Below are 22,475 nucleotides of genomic sequence, written 5' to 3' on the forward strand. Positions count from 1 at the left end.
GTGTCAGATGCTAAGGTTACATCCAGAGAAAGGATTTGAGACATTGCAACACCTAACTCCCCCTGACAGCCACCAAGGTTACTTGTACAAGGGTCAAGACAGATCTTACCTAAATGCGCTCTTAAAGTGAGTGCAGTTTTCTATCTATCTGCTAGTCACATATCTATCTGGCAAATAATGTCTCTGGAGCTTTTGGGAGGGTTTTTTTTCCCCCTGCCTTGTTTTTGTGGTGTTTTTTTTTTTTTTTTGGGGGGGGGTGTTTGGCTTTTGTTTGATTTGGGGTATCTTTGCTATTTTTTTCTTTAATTACTGTCTTTGACAGTGTTAATATCTTTGAGTAAAGACTAACATTACAGAAAGGTTCACTTTTTTTGTAATAAAACCTTAGCTATAATATAAATAGGAATCCTTTTTAATGCTGTGGTTAAGCAATATCAAATTAATATATGTGCTGATCTGATATAGCGTGGACATTTCTTTAGACTGAGCAAATGTAGGGTATGGTCTAATGTTTTACATGCTTTAGAACTTCAAGGTACATCACTGTTGGCAGTAGAATTTAAGTGGGCCTTGGTCCCACTTTACATATGGCTTCAAAGATTCATTACTTCAAAGAAGAAAACAATGCAACATCATAAGCAGATTTTGTCCCCCTTCTTTTCAGCGAAAGCCTGAGAAGAGTCTTAATAGCAGAGTCTAGTCTGGTCACTGTGAATTAATAGTCTTGTGCTGTGTTAGAGAGAACCATTTTTCACCCTTTACTCTTGATAAAACCACTTTCCCATACAGGTGGATTTAAAGTAACTAAGTTTGTGTGGCAGAGTTTTCAAAACAGCTCAAATCATAGCTTATTCTCAGATTTAAGGCAGGCTACAAATAACAACTTACATGGTCCTCGTTCTGCTTGCTTCCTTCCGCTTGAATAATCATGCTTTATATAATTTACTAGAACTATGTGTGTGTTTTAAAAATAGTAACAGTTTTTGCCAGTATGGAAAGCATTTTTCTGTAAAACAAAAACATAAAATGGAAAAATGATCTAGGAAAAAACCCAAACCTATGTCTTTTAAACTGGCCATAACAGAAAAAGGAACAAACCGGTGCTAAACCCCAAGCTTTTACAAGGCATTCACTTTCTATAAAATGTCCGCAAAACTGTAGCTTTAAGATGACAGTGATTAACACCTCCCTTTCTTCGTATCTCAAATGCTAGTTACTGTAGGTCAGGCTGCAAGTCCTGGAGAAGCAGGGTGCGGTGTGTGGAGGCAGGCTACATAAAACTGGTAAAGAATTGAGTCCCTTAAGCTTTGGGCCTAAGGCTTATTTGCAGATTCAGTGCACTGCTCAGGCTTTGGGTTTCTGTAGCTTGTATTTGCATCACCATATGCAGTTTTACCACTGGGTCAAGATGAGCCTACAGAAGCTGAAGGAAGGTCCTGTGGCGAGGGCATTACCTTTGTGTGAAATTTCAGTGTAAATCAGCCATAGGTCCCATGAAACATACAGTCCTAAAATACTGTCACACTGTTGAAGGTTTGTTTCACTAGTTTGCATCAGTAGTTTTTGCACACCTATGTGGGTTACAGTAAAAAACTAAAACCAATCCCCCCTAAAAAACAGCACCCGAACGTAAAAACCAAACCAAAAATCCAAACAGCTTGGTCTGAACACAGCGATCAGATGTCATTAAACTACCTTACTGTAGGATTTTAGAGAATAGCCTTCATGCATTTACAGAAGCCAGAGCATCTGTTAATTATAATGCACTGTTTGTCAACACAGTCCTGTTCCTCACTGTTTCACTTAAGAACAGAAGTTGATTAGTATCATAATCCATATGGGTCCCTGAATACTGCTGGGGTTTATAAAATGCTTCTCATCACCTTCATTATTTTGTGGTTTACAGATTCAGCCAGGTCAAAGAATCAAGGTAAAATTTATGACAGCAGTTACCTTTGCTACATGCAGACCTTGGTTTCACTTCAGCAAAATGCAGACAAATTTACCAAGCATGGAGAGTTCCCCTCTTTTCACCTACAACCAGGCCACTGATTTTTTTTTGCAGTAAATAAAAATAATCCACACTTTGTTGTTAAGCATCTTTGGGGCCTCTGAGGCAGTGCTTTTACAGTTGCAGGGCAGCCACATTCCTCTCATCCTTTTAACACTATTTCTGATCACATTTGATACATACAAAGACAGAACATACTCAACATACGTCTGATGACAAATGACACTTGCTTAATAGATTGTACTGTAATCCAATTAATTTCTTAGCAATATAGATGAAAAGGCCATTTTTTTTTTTTGCCTCTTCTTGCAAACACATTCATATAGTGGCATTATGCTCAAATCACAGCTGATTTTACTTTATTTGCCCTAGTACCAAATACAAACTGCTTCACAGACAGGACACTCATGGTGAAGACAGTTCTTGCCAGTCAGGGCTCAGGGCACATCACTTTCAATAAAAGGGATGTCGCTGTATTTGCTTTCAGTCACTGCCCACTGTTTTACCGCCTGATCAACGATCTCACGGGAGAGACGGTGTGCATAGTCTAGCACTATAGGGCTCGATGGACCTTTCTCATTCACCTTCACTGCTATCAGTGATGATTTCTCTCCAGTACATCCTTCATTACCTTCCCTGATCTGTTCATCCTGGATAGCATTTGAACCTTGAAAGGCAGCCTTGGATTTGATGCATCCCATGGTACATTTGGAAATGCAGCTCCAAAATTCAGTTCAACAGCATGTTTTGATAACCTGGAAAAGGTGCCCTTGTTCAGTGCACAGTGTGGCTGCTTCTTGCCAGTGGTTCCAGTTTTCAAAGAGCAGAATGTCTTCTTTTGTGCTGCTTTGCTTCTGAAGAAATCTGTCAAAACAGTGTTTCATATAAGCACAAAAAATAGTCTAGCATTCCCAGTGAGCTCGGAGGAAAGATAAATTCAGTACAGATGCTTGTAGAAACAACTTTAATAAATGTTTGCATGGTGTGTGAAAAATGTTTTTATCAGTAACATACATCTACTAGAAACAGGCAAAGCTTGACCTGAATTCAGACTGCCTTTGCATGCAGTTCCCAGTACATGATGTAAGCCATCTAGGAATGCAAAGGTCTTGGGGAAAACAGTAAGAATAATCATTTCTTTCCAACTGACAATGCAGTGCTCTTTTCCTGAATCTGTCAACAAATACTGTTTAACTTCAGTGACTGATGCTGCTAAAGAAAATAAACCCTCAAAACACCCCAAGAGGCACCAGCCAACCACTACTGCATAAGAGCCTTGTGCCATGGCTGTTGTATGCCCTTTGGGCAGGAGTGACACTAATTCCCAGTGTCATTCTGCTGTTGCTCAAGGAGGCTTGAACATATTCATGAGAAACAAGCTGTTTTTCTTTCTTTTCCCTTGAGAGGTAAGGGAAAGCAGCAGCACACTGCTGTGCTCAAGGCAGTTTTTACAGAGCTGGAGCACCATTCTTGCTAAAGCAGGACAGCTGCACATCTAGAGGAGGGAGAGTGGTGAATGCAGTAACACCTGACAAGGTCCTTTAGTCAAACTCTTCAAGAATCACAGTTGTTCAGCCCCAAATTCTGGTGTATGTTTTTTTATTAGCCTTCAAGGCTGTTTCTCAGGCTACTTTCTAAGTACAGACAAAGCAGAATCTCATGATATGCCTGACTTTGCTTGGCATGAGCTTACCCACTTATCGGAGTTAACAGACTGCCAGCCAAAATAAAGACTGTGCACAGAAACTAACTGTTCCCTACAGCTTCACCCGATGACGCTGTACTAAGGTCAGCCAAAGTTAAAGATTTTTTTGTAAATAGCCTCTGAAAACATAATCATGACAAAGATGTTAAGCCTTAATTTATTTGCTTTATACACTGGGGGAAACAGGGACTCCAGTAACATGATCATAGGCAAATATTTGCAGAGGAAATCAATCCCATTTACAGGCAAACAGTGCTTCACAGGTAGGAAGGACTTCCCCACCCTAGCAGCTGACCCATGAGGACCAGGTTCATGGTGACAAGCTTCACTGAAAACATCATTACCTGTTTAGGAAACAGTTTGTAGGACTCAAGTGCCGGTACTTGGAAGTGGTGGTTGGTGTTTCTGGCAGAAAGAGCTGAAGGGCTTCTGAAAGCACAAAGTACATACAGATGTTTTCACACCTTTAGCTTTATGTCAGAACATTGCAGCATTTTAGAGAAGTGTTTATAAATCCCTCTAATAAAATTTAGTAAGTCTTTTTTTTTCTGGAGCATGTGCCAGTGTATTTCAGAGCAGGCAGCAGAGTGAACAAGCCTGTAACATAAACCCTGCTGGGAGCATTTGTAGTTTTACCCAACACAGAGGAGAACTAAGCTATCAGGCAGATTTTTATTGTAATAACTTGTTATTAAATGAGTAAAAGGCTGGATTTCCCTACATCACACAAGAAACTATACTGATCCCTGTAGAGGTTTATTAAAAAACCCTATGAGCTTCATACCCATGTCTATTAACTGATGAAACTTAAAATGCTTTCAGAACATGCTTATAGACCAGAGGCCAAGGACATGTCTGAAAGCAATTCAGACATCTGAATAATTCAGACCTTTCTAATAGTAGTATCTTGTGCATGTCTAATTTTAATATTTATCATTAATATTAATAAAAATAATTTCTACTGGCTTTTTGAACGAATACATAGCTCAAAGTATCTGACATGGCAAAGAATCACTAACAGCATCTATAACCCAGCATACCTAATACCTGAACACTGCAGTCTTTACCCAGCCAAGGTAGTACACAAGCTTTGTGGGAGGTACACAGCGTATCTATGTACCTCCCTCTCACTACACTACTGGTTGCATTAGAAGTTTTCGATGTGGTATCATTTCCTCCTTAGGCTAAGCCAGAACTGTAAATACCATAAATTTAAACCTCATACTCCCCAACCATAAAACTGTGGCTCTATGCCACAGTTGATAAAGTATTTTATTAGATTTTCATGCCTGATATTTTATGACAATTCAGATTTGATTTCTAATCTAAGTTTGGACCCATATTCTTTTAGATGTTACTCTTTTGTGTGTGTGTGCATGTTTCTAAAAGGAGGTGTGTTAAAAGGCAGCCAGTTTTAGTTAGTATTTTATCATTGGTTTAAGATGTTTCCATCCTAAAAGTGGAGATTTTCTTTGCTCTTTTGTGAGGGGACGCCACCAGATGAGTTAGTGTCCAGCAGAAGGAAGGAGGGAATAGGATAAACATCTCCTAAAGCAGGTAGGAAGAAAATCATCTTCAGCATCTTCATCTGCAGGATTTACCTCTGCCTTTTCATCTGGGCTAAATCAAATGTCTGTGACTGCCCTGCAAGTTGGAAGGGGCAGGCTATGACACTTCTAGATAGCAAGACGTCCAAGACAACTAAATTGTTCCAAATTGATTACTAGTTGAGCTTAAAAGCAAAGTTATTGACCTTATTTTAAATGCTCGACTGTTGCTCACTTCATTATTTATGGAGTGTGGTACTTTCCCAGTCACTGCAGTAAGTTTTACAGTTTTGCTCATTCTACTTGGGTTAATAATTGTTGGCACATGAATGATCGCAAATGCAGCTGCCCTCAATCTTCTGACTGCTTGCCTGTTTTTCTGACAGCCACTGCTTGCACGTACGTGGTATAGTGCTGTTAAAACACTCTCCACCTAACTCATCTCCAGAGTGGTAAATTCTGATGGGGACTTCAGTATCTCTGGTTTTCCTCACATGTTCACCCCCTCAGGGAGCAGCAGGGAGGATACTCATTTTACTCCCAGCACGAAGTTTCATTCAGTAACTGCACACAAGTCTGTTTTAATGCCCAAGCTCTGATTTATTGCCAGATTTGTCTCAGAAATCACTGCATAGATGGTTCGAGGCTCAGGCCAAAACCTCTGCAGACACAGTCCCTCATGTGACAAGCTGTGTGCTCAGCTGGAGGCAGAGGTTAGGGAGCTGCAATCTGCTCTGCCACACTGTCAGCCAGGAGTTAAAGCAGCACCATCACAAACCAAGACCAATTTTACAGTAACAGAAATGCTGATTTAATTAATCTGAGTAATACAGTTTCTTCATTGTGCTCAATTTCAGGGGACATGTAGTCAATATGCTTTTAAATAAATACCTCATTTAACTTCAATAGTATAAACACTGTGTATTATTTTAAGAGTCCTGAAAATAATTGATTCCCTTCCATACACCTGGAATTGGAAGTTCAGGTGTTGCTTCACCTGTGACGTTATTTACTACACACGTGCCTTGTAGTAATACAAGGAGAGAGAAAAATTGAGGGAGTCATACCACATAGCTGAACTCACCTTGCATGACAGGGCTAAGCAGTCTCTTTGCCAGCCTGGCTAGGTGTTTTCTGCCAAGGTAAGTTCATTCCTAAATATTGAAGGAAACAAAACAGTGGTGAAAGGATGCCTGCAATTCACTATTATACAATATAAATTACATTAAGAAAGCATTACTAGCATAACTGCAGTTTCATTTAGACAAATAAGACTTTTTAAGTATTAAAATGATCAGTAAGAAATAATTACAAAAGGATAAATGCGAGCTATCCAAAAATAAGTTTCACCTGCCTCTCTGGAGTACATCTTCACATGATGAAGACAGGCATGAAGAGCAAGAGTTCTGCTGTTATACAACATCTCTAGCTACCACAGGCAAGTAAGTTCCTGCTACCATTTAAATAGCTTCATGCATAAGACCTTTGAAAAAAAATCTCCTTGAAGTTCAATGCTACACTGCAAGGAACTGCTTTCTGTAACACTTTCTGCTACACCTGTCATTGGATTAACAAATAAGTTATACTTTTCAAAATAGCTTAGCCCAGCTTTGTCCAGTTGAACACAGTGAGCAGTTTCTGCTGTGACAAAGCCAGGCTCCTCATTTTCCAAAGCTTTAGGTTCAAATATGACTCTCTGTAACCCTCCTCCAGCCAGGGAGGCTTGTAGTGTTAATCTCAGTATCCACAAGAGAAGCTCAGTGTACTACTTACCAAAACCACATCTGCTTTTAACAAGCTGTCCCACTTGTCCTCAGCACAGCACAGACAGCTTCACAACTGGGACTCTGCAAAGGGAACCAATAAATGAAAGTTAGCACTGGTGGATGGGTCAAAGTTATGTATTATCACAAGGTTAGATGAAATCCGTAGCACTGGCCTTGCAGAAGTCTGCCTGCTTGCTCACCCACAGGATTTGACTTTGACAAAGGTGATGATACAGCACTTTAGAAATTAGATTGAATGGTAGGCTGCAACAACTTATATACAGCACCTAATCCCAGCGCACAGGGGGCTGCTGCTTGGGCAAGTGCCTCCCATCCTATTTGCCTCCATCCTCCACAAGTCTAGTTAAAGACAATTTCAGTGTGGATATAGAAAGGGTCATATGCCAGCATGTGGAATGCCCCATCTTCTGCCAAAGCTTAGAAGTTCCTGTTTTCCCTTCTCCCTCTCAGAGCTTCTGCTGAGACCTGGACCTTTATCATACAAGTGCATAGGGAGAGTTTTCAGATAATCATAGTGTTGTCATTATCGTGGAAACAATAAACATTACTCTTTGTAACAAAAACACTCAAACTTGAGGCAAGTGATGCAGCTGAGGTATCAGCAGAGGTAAACCAAACAGCATTCAGGCATCCAGACCTCTGAATTGCATCTAATTGCATTAAATACTTACATCCTCCATGCAAAAATGGAGAGAAACAGAAACCCGGAACATCCTACATCTGTCTTTCCTCTCCCTAACAAGGTGGGATGCTGTTCAGAAGGATACATGATATTATGCCTCTGGGTGCTCTGCAGTTTCAAACAGAGCACCAGCACATAGAGGAATGAATCATTCCCTTAGTGCACAGCATCATCTCTGTCGCTCAGGTCTTGGAGGCTCCTGTGCAGAACAGCCCAGGCAGGGCCTCTCAGAGCAATCCAACCCACCACTTTTAATGTCTGCCTCTCCTTCACACCCAGTTTTCTGCAAATTCTATAGAGGCAGCACACTGTAGTAACATTTATTATAAAGGCTCCTTCTCATCATAGGGAAAGGAGGTTTTAAAAAGCTGGAGTTATTTTAAGACAAGCATGATTCCCAAGATCCAGCTACCTCAGGCAATCGCTGATTTACCTAAATACCCTGAAACAACTTGGGCAACAAAGAGCATAAATGGAGCCCTCATTCCTTGAAGAGCCATCCTCTCCCTCATGTTGCTTACTGCCAGCAAGAGATAAGAGCTATGGATTGAAAAGGGCTGGATGCAGGAACAGCAAACAACTGCTGTGCAGGATTAGCGTGTCAGTGAGAGTCTTCTGGCTATCTGACTCAGGGCACATGCTGGTATTTCAATGGTCCCTCCACCCCCCATGGCCAGAATTGATAAAACTTTTGCAGGCTTCTAAGCCAGTTTATTGTAACTGAATGGCGAAACGGCACCACTTTTCAGAACCAGGCATGACCTCTTTAAAAGCTTACTTTAAAATGGTTTTCAGTAAGACAACAGCTGTTCATCAGATTGTTTAGGTTGGAAAAGACCTTTAAGATCATCAAATCCAACCATTAACCCAGCACTGCCAAGTTCCCCACTAAACCATGTCTAAGTGCCACATCTACCCGTCTTTTAAGTACTTCCAGGGATGGGGACTCCACCACTACCCTGGGCAGCCCATTCCAATACTTGACATCCCTTTTGGTGAAGAAATTGTTCCTAATATCCAGTCTAAACATCCCCTGGTGCAACTTGAGGGTGTTTCCTTTTTACTTGGACGAGGAGACAGGCATCCACTTTCCTATGAGTTTCTTTCTCAGTCAGAACACTGAGTTACTTAATGGAGGCAATTTCCATGTCAAATTTCAACTCTCAACCACTTCAGCAGTGCAGTTAAGGAACATGAAAATCTTAAAGAAAATTAGAGGGAAAAACAGGAGAGAGGAAAATGTTTCTTCGCCTCAATTCACGATTTACGTGCACAGTGGGAGTGGGGGAATCAGGTTTTTTTGCTGCCAATCAGTATACCTGTGTTGATGTGAGTTTTTATGCTGACATGCTCTGGATATCTAAAGCTTCTGGATCTAAAGCCAGTACTGACTTAGAAATAAACAAGCAAACAAAACACCGATGTATTAACAAAAACCAACCAAGCCCCATATGCACACACAACAGACATGTGACCACAGAAGTAAGGAACAAACCCAAGTGCTTTCCTGACTGCTCTAGCAATCTTATCCATGCTTTTGGAAGCAGCAAGCAAGGCTGAAGTACAAGCGGGAGCCTTGAGGCAGAAATACCAACAGTTCAGACAACAGCAGTGCCAGTTGGTACAGTCCTCAGCAGCCACAAAGGCGGTTTTCACCCAGGAAAAAACAGTCTTGTTAAAAGCAAAGAGCATTGTGTGCTTGGTACCTGTCTGATCTCATGAAAGTAAAGCTGTACCCAGCCAGCCTTTCCTGAAATCCTTCCTCCTTCCAGTACAGGGCTTTATTTACCAGAACCATATGCAGCAGAGAGCAGCCTGAAGGCAAGAGGATGCTGAAAACTTCTAACCAGTTCTGCGCTCATCACCTAGCTGCTTGCCCAAGCACCTGCACATGCTACTGTTTCCACCAAATTCAGACAGAAATACAGACCACATATTAATTCTACTTCATTTTTCAACGCCTGGTGGTTCCACCCCCCCCGTGTCTCAGAATACAAGTGAGCAGACATTTGTCAGCACAGGCTCTCTGCCAGACCATAGACAAGGGAGACAATCAGCTTAACCTACCCTTGTACAAACAAGAGTGGGATGCCTTCTGTTGATTAAAGCCTGTATTCTATATAAGTAAAAGTGGACCAATGGGTTTCCTTAACAAGTGAGGCCTCTGAGCAAGACTGTAGAAGAAAGAGCATGAGGAAGATGCAGAGCTTCCCAGAAAGTCCATCTGCAGGAAGTTTAGCTAAGATTTAAGTGATCCAGCTACAGAAATTACAGAGGAATGCCTTGGCTCAGAGGGAGGAAAAGCTAATGTCATAGAGGAGACGTGAAACTCTCTAAGAACCCAAATACAAAATAATGCTTGAAACTGGTGAGTGCACAAAAACAAAACATAAGAAATGGATATCAAGTTTTTAACGTAGATGTACAGCTGTTTCCCTGCCCTAAGGAAGATACCGGTTCAACATGTTGTTCAGCAAAGCCTACAGATGTTGTAGTTATCAGCCCACCCCCATAGGGATTAGCTGCAAATATACAGCCTGAAGATCCCCAAAACCATATTCCCCACAGCAGGGGAAAACACGTGTATCACCAAAGGGTATCAGAGACACCGGCCAAGTTAGACTGCTTTAAAGCATGGCACTGGCTCCAAACAAAGCAACCTGTGGTTTATTAAAATGTGATACTTTTGGACAAACCAGAACAGAAACTAGTATTTTCCTAGATACACCACAAAACTTCCATCCCAACAAGCCAATCGTGGCATCAGAGCCTACCTATTAACAACACACCTTCAGGAGCACGTTAAAACTTCAAGCTACCTACACTCCTGCTAAAGCTTAGGATCTAGGCTTGTTTGTAAAGGTGCATTGCTGTCCTTCGCAGGTCCAGCTGGAGACAGACTGCTGCAGACAGTGGGCAGGGATGCACAGATCTTCACAAGCAAGAAAGTCCCTCCTGCCATTGTCCCTGGCTGCTGCCCAGCCTGGGGATCCTGCCAGCGGGAGCTGATGAGCAGCAGCAGGTAGAACACTGGATCAGTATCTCAGTCTGACAGAGTCATGTTTTATTGTAGTATCTTGTAGTCACAAGATTCAACTACGAGCATATGGAGCTGCAGACCGCAAGGTATGAATGAAGCACGTTGTTTTGCTTTGTGACGCCCTTACAAAGGCAAGGTCCCATTAGATTAGCAAAAGTGAAAGTCAGAGGAAGGAGAAGGCCAGGATCTGCCTACCAGGATAGAGTAGTACAAGAAAAGCAGCGCACAACCCCATTCTGCTCTTTAATCTCCCTATGCAGAAGCCAAATGTAAAACTGGGACTCAGGAATGGAACAGAAGACCTGTTTGTCCACATCTCACATAAGAACACACAGGAAAACACAGCCCCATGCTTTAAAATCACAACTATGTTACTAATGAGTGGCAGAAATCAGCCGAGGACAAAGTGAGGAGTTAACAGCCAGATGCTCCAGCTGTACAAAAGCTGCCCACAATTGCAATAAATAACTATGTCAGCCTGAAGTATCACTGTCTCACAGCTCTCCCCAAGTATTTTCCTTGAATTTCATCGCTCCCAATGCGCCAGCTTCTACTTCTAAGGGAGCTGCCACCTCTGGGCCCAAGCAGCAGGGTGGCCAGCAGCCAGACAAGGCAGTGGTACCCGCAGAGCCCAGCAGCACTGCTGGCTCTCTCCCCAGGACCCTGCCCATGGAACTACCTTGTCCCCTGAGACATGAGCATTGCAAGGCTCCGCACAGCCCCCTGTGCTACTTGTACAAACCAAAGGGATTTTAGAGAAACAATTCTCAGCAGAACATAATGTTATGAAGAAAACTAATTTGTATCCACTCGAAGGTCAAAAATGCCACTTTGTTAAGACTACAGTACAAATCCCTGTTTTTTTTCCTTTTTAATTACTGCATTTAGAAACATGATTTGAAGTCCTACTTCCTGAACCATGAGAAAGAATAAGACGTTTCTAAACGTTCTACAGTTTTTGCCATGGCTGACATTACGCTACCAAATCTGTATTTTATGATGTACTAGATGAAGGTAACCTGCCCCGTCCAGGTTTGGGCCAAAGCTTGGAAAAGGTATTCATGGCACAGCAGAGGCAGACAAGAAACCCTCACATCACCCCAACCACTCAGAGGAGCAGCCAGGCTATTTACCTTCCCTTTACCTTCAGCAATGCCTGCATGGCTACACGCAGCACCACCTCTTCCCAGGCAAACCCAAAGGGCTGCACGTCTGCCCTGCCCAGTTTGGAGAACTTTGCTGCTAGCAACCTCATTGTGACAATAGGAGGAGTATGGTGTTACCACTGCAAACCCCACCTCTAACCTAGCTCTTCCTCCTTTCCTCCACATGCTGAAGGCCAGTCCTGCCCATGGCCACAGCTTGCCCCGTGGGTCACCACACACTGTGATGGTTGTGAAGGGACACAGCCCATCCCTCCCATAAACCAGCACCAGGCTACATACCAGCACAGTGGGGATGGCTGAAGTGCCAAGAGCATGTTGTAAACGTGGTCCCACCAGCACGCCTCTGTCCATCGAGCAGCAGTTCCTGGGGCCAGCCAGGCAGGAGAGGGCTGCTTCGTCCTCGCCGGTGCCCGCAGGATCAGGCCCTCGTCCCACCAACGCTGCGTCCTCCCGATTCCTGTTCGCAACCGACAAAGATGCAAAGCCTCCATGAAGTCATTCCCACACCACTTTCGGAACACCACCGGTAAGCGCACCCGGCTCCGGGCGGGCCCCGAACGGCCTCCACCCCACACCCCCGGGGCTCCGCCACCGAGCCCCCGCCGCCCCGCTCCCCCGCGGCGGGAGCCGGCCCGATTAAGTGCAGTTCGGCCCCGCATCGCTCGCACAGGTAGCGCCGGGGAGGGGCCCCTGCCCGCCCGCAGCGCCACTCACTCCGCTCCGCCGGGAGCTCCCCGGCCTCCCCGCGGCACCGACGGCGCTGGTGCTGCCGGCGGGGCGGGGCGGAGCGGGAAAGGGAGGTGCCACCGCCCCGCCGTGCCCTTCAGCAGCGCCGCCGCGGCCCCGACCCGCCCGCCGGGCAGCACCGCCCCGCCTGGCGGGACACACCGCATCGCGGGCCGACACGGGGGTCTGACAGTTACGGGGGGGGAAGCGGAAAGAAAAACGCGCGCCCAGGAAAAACGCTGCTCGTCAGCTTCAAAGGACGGAGTTACCGTGTCACATAGCTCATCACATGCTCAACTCAGGCCCTGGGTGAACGTGAACGCGAACGCGCCACGGAGCGGTGCGTGTTGCAGCCCCGGTGAATGCTGAAGTGAAGCAAACCGAGGGGAAGGCAAAGGGTGAGGCCGGGGTGATGCTCCTGTTCTCTCCTGTCAGGCAGCATCAAGCCATGTACAGCTGCAGACAAATATCATTATACCAAAGCTATCTGAAAAATGCCCCCACCCCAAAAGGCAGCTCCTGAATGAAGGGGCTGAGCAGTGCCTCGATGCAGGCAGCACTTGCTGTGAGTGCAGATGTTGACCTGTGGCTAAGCCTTCCTATGCACTTAGGCAGCAGTTTCATTGCCAAGTAGGTTTCTAATGTATTCCAATCAGGTGCTGTCCAGTCAAGGAATTTATCACAGCGTTATCAAAGCCAAAGAAAACACCACACTGGTAATATTAGTCAAGAAAAACGCTATTGTACATGTAGCGCTGGGTCACAGGGAGGCTGGGAGAGCCATGGGCTGGAGAGGCACAAACACTCCCCGTGTCCCTCTGGGTTTTAGGAGCCAGGTTTGAGAAGCTTGACCCAAAGCCCAGGCAAAGCTGGTGGCACTTTACTCTTTGATTTCAAGGAGCTTTGACTTGGGACCCACTGATGTGGGTGGATACTGGTCAGATATTTTTTACTGCTGTTTTAGGTTGCCTCTAGGTGGCTGGAGGAACAGATCAAATAAAATCATAGCACCGAGGATTAAAAGAGAGAGTACTGGAAAGGCATCATTGCCTTGCATTAACACAGAGGCATTATTATGACAGCGATTTTTAAGCTATACACAGTTTTTAAATAAAAATCTGACAACTGAATTATGAATATTGTAGCAGTTTATGGTTATTGTACTCTTTTTTTTTTTAGTTTCTATTCTATTTATAATATTCTATTTATCCTGGTTTTTAACACAAGGCTCCACTTTTAACTTCAGCTTTAAGTGGCCTCCCATTGTTCCCACTGAGTCCCCATCAGTTCCCACTGAGCAACTTTGAGACACGGAGCAGCCATTTCACAAGCTGCCTGCCCCTGCATGGCACAGGCTGCAAGCACATCACTAGCACCCAATCTGATCACTTTGTTACATCCCAACAGATAATAACCCTATGGCACTGTGCACTGCTCGCCTCCAGTGTCACAACTTGTCAACAGACTGTTTGGTCTGAGCAGCAGCACTTCAGTATAAAGCAGGGGGGAGGAACTGGGAGGTAAGGAGAGGGAGATGTGTGTGATGGGAATTTCGAGCCAGTATTTATTTCTGGGTGCCAAAACATGTTTAATATTTTATTAGGTGTGGAGTATGCAAGACAGCTTATTATGTTTGGCTCAAGCAAAGCAGTCAGTCTTTGCATACAGCCCATCCATCTGAAATGACTGCCACCAGGCACAGACCACATGCTCAATGAAATATTTAGCTCGTAAAGCATTTCAGTGTGAAAGGCTGGGGCCAGGCACAGGTGCTGTGATGCTGAAAACCACAATGGCCAAATCGGAGGTATCCCAGCCCCAGCATGGAGGCCTCAGAGGTGAACAGTCACTCAGTGAGCCAGGACACAGAGCCTGAGCAATGCATGTGCTGGTCTGGGGGGACACGGGCACCAAAGCCTTTCTGGGACTCAGTTTCCCAGCTTGTGCTACCCTCCCTCCTCCATAAGAAATCATTCTGAACAAAGTCTGATGTTTTTGTTGTCATAAGATTTGATATTTATTTTCTTAGCTATCTTTCGTAGTTATTTACTTATTAGAGCTTGCTAGATCTTTCTATAATACAGTCTAAACTCTCTAAACGCTTGGCATGCCCTGCTGTATGTGCTCATGTTCATCCCAGTGGGGCACAATTGCTTTGATGTCCCTAGGGCAATACAAGCACTTTCTGATAATAAGGTGCATGCAGTGGGAGGAGAATGGTGCTGACTGAACCCTGGAAGCTGCTGAATACTGCTAGTACTGGCATTGCTGGAATGGTAATTGGCTGCCAAACTAGATGACAGCAATGCTGAGGTTTCAGAGAAGCTTTGGTAAGAAATTGCTAACCTGCTAAAAAGTAGTAGGTTTGGTTTTTTTTGGTTTTTTTTTTTTGTTTGTTTGTTTGTTTTTACTTTTTAATGTTAGTATATTTATAATTTTAGTAAATTTACTGTTTAATTCACTTTTTAATTTTACTTTGGTATAAAATTTGTCACCTACCAACCTCTGTACCAGGTGCCAGACTTTTAAAGAGTTTGTCCAAGGGTAACAATAAATGAAATCTGGTTTCTTCCTTCCTCTGATGCAATTTCACAGTTTTTGTCCTCATCGTTCCACCTGCTGCCCTTCATGGCTTCTCCTCATCTGCAAACCCTTCCCCCTTCAAGCCTTCAACTCTCCTCTATGCCCAATAAGCCCACAATATCCTACACCCATTTCTGTACTATTAATCTCTTCTTCTGCTTGGCAATTTCTCAGCTCCCTCCTGTTTCACCTGTGCCAATTTACAACAACCCCAGATTTCTTCCACATCTTCTGACCAATACTATGTGCTTGGCCAGGTGGGCAAGAAGCAGCACGTGTTTTGACTAGGTGCTGGCCAGATGGCCAGTCCATAAGTCCTGCACAAAGACAAATGCTGTATCAGATTCTCCCTGCCATTCTTTCAGAAAGCAGAGAAAAAATAACTCTTTTTTCCAATCAATGCTTAAGTTAAGAACCCCTTGACATGGGATGTGGTATTCAAAACTCCATGGAGAAGAACTGGAACTGTCCAAATCCAACAGCCAGCTGAGATCCTAGTCATTAGTTGAGGCTGAACCACTTCATTCTTGCTCTGCTTCTCAATTCATTTTACCATCCATGCATACACCTGTATCAAGGAGGGTTTTATGGAGACACGTGTTTCTAATGCAGTTGAAGAGTTAAAGAATGGAAGTAGGACAAGTATTCTCTGCCCCAGTAGCTTCCCTCCAGCAGGCCCATGGTCATGCGGTGACTTTACAAAATCTATTGCTACATGCAGAAATCCACTAACTGTATGTGTTGGAAAATGTTACGCAGTCTGAAAAGGATCAATATAGAGCGTGAAGAGCTAAATATCTCCTAATGATCTTGACTAAAATCTCCTAATAATCCAAAAGCCGTGGAAGTTTTGCCCAACATGCTCTGACCTCCATGCAATAAGGTGCTTTGGTAGAGGTTCAAAATCAAAACTACGATGCAAAGGAGGTCATCTTCACTGCAACAAACAGCTTTATAGACTAAGTAACTGCCTTTTAAATAAGTGCTCTGTTTTCTAAAACTTCTTGATGGGAAAGATGTTCTTTTCCTCAGCTATGGATTTTTCTCTTTTCTCCTTAATTCTTGTTTCATTGTGTGCTGCACACAACTGAGATTTACCAAACCTTTCCTCAGAGCTCATAATTTCTTACCATACTTCCTTAACGTTTGCAACCAGGTTGATTAAAAGTAAGGACAAGTATGATTAGAGTATGTCCAAGCATACACCATCGAAAACTCTGTGCTGCCCTAGTTTTCAACTCTGTTACTACCAAAAGTGCATGACAGTGGTGACTGCACATTTGCTCCAAACCTTATGGCACAACATTGATTTCTAGATCACAATTATTTTTGGAACATCCCATCCTCCTGCTCTCAAAAAAGGGCTTGATAGTTTTAACTTTAAGTTTAGTATATGAATGTAGACCCTATTTCCACTTTCTTGTATGAAGATATCCTGAGTATTTAAAATACAGTGTTTAACCCATTGGTATTAACTTCACCTTGTTTTGTTACTTGGATGTGCTTACATTGCTATAGCTCGAAGGAGAAAACCAACGTGAACCATCAGCATATTCACTGAATTTCATACATATTAATGAATCCCCATACTATGTAAGAACAGGTAGGTGACTGTTATCATCAGTCTTCATCATGAAATGCAATTGACATATCTGGGGACAGACCTTCTTTTTCCCCAAAATGGGTGAAATACCCCATTTAGCACAGAACTTGAAGTACATGCTCAGTTTTACTCATGTACTTACACTTCAGAGTTGTGCTGCAGTATTTCAGTGGGCAGGGGCTGAGTTCCAGTAATTCATTTCCGCCAGTCACCAACCCTGTGAAGACATTTGGAACTACTTTAGCCACCATATTTGCAAACTTTTCTGTCAAGAAACAACATCAGAACTTGTCTAGATGCTTACAAATGTGCTAAAAAGATGATTATGACAATATGATACTATAAAAAGGTGCTCTGCCCAAATATAATGAGAGCTAAGGTGTGAGTCTTATTCTTTTCTCCCATAGAACAAACACACTTACCAGTAATAAAAAAGAAGAAATCAGAAAAGGGGTTAGAAAATAAATGGCACATCTCTATACAGCACAAATGTTTGGCTACTTGAATGTAATAGCTGTTAGGTGCTTTCATTTCAATGTGTGTTAGCCATTAATCCAAAATTTAATAGAAAGCTTGTAGTGGAAGTCTATTTGGACAATTTTAGGAATCTTTAAAATAAAAGTTTATTCACATAATGGGTCTTGATTGTTTGATAAACCCCACAATATCTTCAAGAACTTACATCATACTGCATCACATTGAAATACTGTTAAAAGAAGGCCATGAAGAAAATAGGTTGGGGCCTGTAGAACAGACAAGACAAAGTTTACAAGAAAGCATTGAGTCAGAGCAAGTCCATGAAAGCTTTTGTCCTCTGTTTTCTGCAAGGTAGGGCCTGAAATGCTTTCCTTATTTCTGCTTTTGAGTCAGAAATCTGACACCTGTTTGTAATAAATGTCCTCTTGTCCATTCTCCATCATTCCTGTACCGCTCCCGTTTATCAAGAAACACTAATATGACAAAGTAAATATTAAACACTGAAAACCATAGCTATCTAGCACAGGTTATATCTTTTGTAGCACTGTTACAGTGCAAAAAGACACTTCTGTCATAGCCTACAAATAGTGAGGTAAAAACAGGACTAAGAATATAGAGGAAATAAACTTTAGGACTGAAGGAGGACACTGTATAGAACATCATATCTGTAAGAGAAAGAACGGGGTTACTCGGCATTTGGATACACCAGATACAAGTGTGCCCTTCCTTCCAAAAAATTGAGATGCTTTTGTAATGTAAAGCCTTCTTTTATAAGCACCATATACTCTACGTGTGCAATTGGAAGAAAAAATGGGTTTAGGCTAAACAAACTGCTGATAATTTAAGGAATTTGTAAGTATGTGGTGACTGATATGAAGTAGTTTCACCATACTAAATTCTCTTGGGTTTCTCTAAAGCTTGAAGGTTATAATATTACCAAATCCTAATGCTTTCCTAATACTCTTGGGGCTTTTCAGATTGTGTGTCCTACAGTGGGGAGCACTGCTGACTCCCTGGGACTCTCTAAATTGTCCCCACTCGCCAAGGGCACTGTGGTCGATGTTTTCGAGTAAACACAAAGCAAAGACACCTGCGGAATTCAGAAGGAGACAAGAAATCTTACAAATAAAAATAAAATTGAGCATTAATTCTCATTAAAGAGAACAGTTTTCCAGAGTAGTGGAATTTTGTCCAGTGGAGGAGGTTGAGTATTTCAACTAAACAAGATTCACTGGCAGAGAGTCCTAATAGAGGAGTCCTGCTAATAGAGGAGTAAACTGTGTTCCCCAAACACTGACCTCAAGTCTATGGCTCATATTGGTGCCACGGCAGTGGCTAGCGGTCTTTTGAGAAACCTTCCTAGATGATAGCTTCTTCTATGGTGTATACAGGAACCAAGCACTAAGTCACCAAAGCAGCACTGTGTATCCATCATGAAGGGAAACAAAAACACCAGCAATGAAAAGTTCGCAGGAGCTTTCGGGAACGAGGCAGCTACACCTATTGCTTCAGTCTATATATGAAACCGGAGATCATATTTTGCAGAAGGCTAACAGTGAGTCTGTACAGGAGTTGCCTATGAGAAGCAATAGGGACATGTGGCTTCAGCCACTCCACTGCCCAGCAACAGCTTGGGTGCAGTCTGCATACAGCCTGTACAGCCAGGCACTTAGCTCTTTGTGAATAGAGACCATGCTTATCCTATGAGCAGTACTGGAAAACACAAACCAGGCAAATACCAAATATTACTTACATTTGTGCTAATAAAGCAGAGATGAATACAGAGAGGAAACACCACCCAGAGAAATGTTCTTAATTTATATGCAAGTCCTCTGAATTTTTTTTATCAATACCTGACAGCACTAAAACATGAAGCATGGGAGGACATGCAAAACACAGCCCTGAAAACCCCAGGCAGCAGCACAGCCAGGGGATTAACCAAACATGGAGCATTAGAATATTGCAAAGAGGATCAAAAGAGATTTGTGACTCAAAAGCCACCCACCAGAATTACAGTCAGCTGAGAAGCCGGACAGGCAAAAAGTGGGTAAATCTTTTAAGTTTAGATATCGCCTACAATTATCTCAAACTCTGGGATGCTCATTGCAATACATCACATCAGGCCTCCCTGTGACATGAGGCTGCAAACAACGCCATCTTCTTTCCACACTGAAAGTTATAGCTTTGTGATTGTCAAATATTATTGGGGGAAACAGCACTGAATATGGTCACTGGCACACCAAAACCTAAGAGCACTGAGGATAGCAACAAAGCAGCAGCTGTACCAAAACTGCCATACAAAGGGAAATAATACAGAGAAATAAGAGCAATATAAGGACCCAATCATCCTGCACCAGTCACTTTTCCAAAATACGTCACTCTCAGGGTCCCCAATCCAAAAAGACACTAAAATAAAATATTAAAGAAGAAATTGCTTCTAAGGAGAAATTAAAAGACCCATTGCTGTAGACAAAGCCATGGATCAGCAGAGCAGTGGCCTGCTGAGAGCTTGCTCTTCCCAATCTTGTGTACTTACTTGGAGAAGTCTCGTGTTTCAAAGGAATGTTGTACCAACATCTGTACCCTCATATTTCACACCAAGATCAACATCATTACGAGCAACAACTGAAGAAGGTTAACAAATATGAAACAAGGCTTTGTATTTGCCTTTGGTCTGGCAGGGATGTAGTGAACTTTCTCCACAGTTGGCCTGTAGGGTGTTTGGATTTGTGGCTAGGATGGTGTTGATAACTCACCAGTATTTTGGCTACTGCCAAGCAGTGCTTGCACAGCATCAAGGCTTTCTCTCTTTCCCACTCTGTCCCCACAATGGGTAGGTTTGGAGGGACACGACCAGCAGAGCTGATCTGAGCTGGCCAAAGGGATATCCTATACCCCATGATGTGCTCAGCAATACAAGCCTGGGAAAAGGAGGAGTGTTTATGGTGTTGGTCTTCCTAAGTAATCTCTGGTTGTGCCTGCTGAAGGCCTGCTTCCTAGGAAGCTGTTAAACATCTGCCTGATGATAGGGAGTAGCTTTGCTTGCACACCTAGCTTTGGCATCACCCAGTACACTTTCATCTCCCATCTGTGAGTCTTCTCACCTTCCTTCTACTTTCTCCAGAGCCAACAGGAGAGGGGAGGGGTGTTTGGCTGTTGACCAGGAGTCAACCCATCACATTATTTCATCCCAGCTTTGTTCAGTCAGCCTGCCCCTAAGAACTAACATGTTCCCTGAAACACGCTCTCCATGTGTTTTATGGACAAGGATAAAGATGCTGAATAGGTATGAAATAGAGGTTTTTAACTAGTACTTGTAGTAACTCCCAAACCCACCTTTGCTAGAAGATCAGTTTCTCAGTTCTGCGAAATGAAGCCATGTGGACGAACTTGTCAAAGGGTGGGCTCCTGCTGCCATGAGAGCAGCTGTAAGGTCTCTTGCTATTTTAAGAGCTTGGCCCACTTCTCTTAATTTTCCTTGAGGGCAGGCATGTATTCCCCTGTACTTTAAGGGATATCTTTTATTTCATTTGTTGATCAGCTGCCTGCCCAGCAGAGGCAGCCCATGCGGAGCCGACCAAACATTCACCCTGCGGTGCAGTTTAAACTGGTCACTGCACTAATGAAGTGGGCAGAAAAACTGGCTCCTTTTGAGCACAGAGCAAATGGATTTTCAAATAGGAAATGAGCCAGAAGATGCCTTAAAAAGAAGGTGGGGTAGAGATTCCCTCAGAGGCTACATTAGGGCAAAGACAGGGAACTGAAGGATGAGGATGCTGATAGGGCAAAGACAGGACTGAAAGATGCACATCCCTCAGGGAGATTTATGGGTGACCGAATCAGAACTATTGCTCCTGAAGACTTTCATTTCCCTATATTGCCTCACTGGCTGAGATCAAACCCTATGTACCTTCTCTCATACACCAACATCCCCTTTTGCAGCACAAATGTCAAACAGATTCCTTTATAAAGACAAAATTACTTAAACTGTCACTGAAATGAGAAGGTAAATTAAAAATTAATTTTTGTTAGAGTCTAAGTTACAGACAAAGAACTGTCATCATGATTACCTCGCATAATAAATATTTTGATAACTACAGACATTACCCAATATCCAAATGATCTAATTATCTAATTATTATTAGATAACCTTTCCATTGTGCGAAGTTTTCAGTTGCACAATCTCAAATCAGAACTCTTGAACACAGTGAAATTTATGACAGTGCATACAGCAACCAGCAAAAGGCAATGCACTTTTTTTAGAGATTACAAATAGAAATATTATCTATTGCCACATAATGGCAAAGAAGAAGGTAAGATGGATTTCATTCATGGCATACATAGACCCTGATATCCCCAACTTCGCAATTTAATTTTAGGAGGAAAAATTGACTTTTAACATGGTACAAGTGATTTCCTGGGGGGAAAAAAGCTGTCTTGAGGACACCATGTGCATCACAGAACAATTCTGTTAAAATAAATGTTAGTTACGGACGGTCTGTGTAACAGTTGCTCTATACAGAGATTCAACAGAGCATGAGTATACCCTTTTAGGATACAGATACAGATTGGTGTTCTGTTTCCATGTCTCAGTTTTCCCAATTTCTAATTAATATTATGGCATCCATTCCTACCTTAAATATAGCAGTGGAAAGAATACTTTAATTGGAAGACCAAGGTAGACAGCATAAGCTTGCTACACATTTATTTCATTAAAGCAGGGATTTGAAGAAAAAGTAATTTTGATCGCAGGTAGAGAAGTATTTATGACTGAAAAGACTCAAAATATTTGATCTGATAATGTGCATGATTCTAAACAACCCATTGAAGCTTATGATACTGCTAAACAAATAAAAATTGAGCTGGCTTGCCACTAGCATCCAATTTGAGTTAATTGTGGAATAAGCTTTGGGACAAGATAAAGCCAGGATTAAGACCTAGGGTTTAGTGGTCAGTGTTAATTGAGATCTAGTGTTCACCTTTGACAGATTTGAGACACTTGTTGGTTTGGGACTGGCAGGGGCTGCTGTGCTAGGCTACCTTGAGCTGGGGAGAGTCAGATGCTAAAGCAAAAATAAACATCCAGAAATACACTGTCAAAATGGACTCAGGTGGTATCTAAGCACTGGCCTACAAAACATGGTTGAG

At 42.8% G+C, this 22,475-nt stretch overlaps 1 protein-coding gene across 3 annotated transcripts; it reads right to left on the minus strand.

Annotated features, from left to right (window-relative positions):
• Positions 1 to 1,785: 1,785 nt before the first annotated feature.
• Positions 1,786 to 17,145, minus strand: CUNH2orf88 (chromosome unknown C2orf88 homolog). 3 transcript variants are annotated; one of them, XR_009963097.1, is made up of 6 exons: positions 16,993 to 17,145; positions 12,218 to 12,395; positions 7,030 to 7,110; positions 6,348 to 6,417; positions 4,061 to 4,145; positions 2,718 to 2,875 (listed from the first exon to the last, which is right to left on the minus strand). XR_009963097.1 is itself a non-coding variant. In XM_062610048.1 (5 exons), the coding sequence occupies exon 5, from the start codon at positions 2,710 to 2,712 to the stop codon at positions 2,449 to 2,451; it is 264 nt and encodes an 87-aa protein (XP_062466032.1). In that variant the 5' UTR covers positions 2,713 to 2,875; positions 4,061 to 4,145; positions 6,348 to 6,417; positions 7,030 to 7,110; positions 12,218 to 12,513; the 3' UTR covers positions 1,786 to 2,448. The 3 variants fall into 3 exon arrangements, 2 of the variants coding, with proteins under 2 accessions (XP_062466032.1, XP_062466033.1); XM_062610048.1 differs by lacking the exon at positions 16,993 to 17,145 and having other exon boundaries at positions 1,786 to 2,875; positions 12,218 to 12,513; XM_062610049.1 differs by lacking the exons at positions 4,061 to 4,145; positions 16,993 to 17,145 and having other exon boundaries at positions 1,786 to 2,875; positions 12,218 to 12,513.
• Between the last annotated feature and the right edge of the window lie 5,330 nt (positions 17,146 to 22,475).

The sequence above is a fragment of the Pezoporus occidentalis genome, unplaced genomic scaffold, assembly GCF_034315485.1.
Source record: "Pezoporus occidentalis ecotype Australia unplaced genomic scaffold, CSIRO_AGI_Poc_V1 ctg143, whole genome shotgun sequence".
In the NCBI taxonomy this organism is placed as follows: Eukaryota; Metazoa; Chordata; class Aves; order Psittaciformes; family Psittacidae; genus Pezoporus; species Pezoporus occidentalis.

Bases quoted from the DNA above. Each gene is read 5' to 3' on its own strand.
- CUNH2orf88 (XM_062610049.1), bottom strand. From the start codon at position 2,712: ATGGGATGCATCAAATCCAAGGCTGCCTTTCAAGGTTCAAATGCTATC.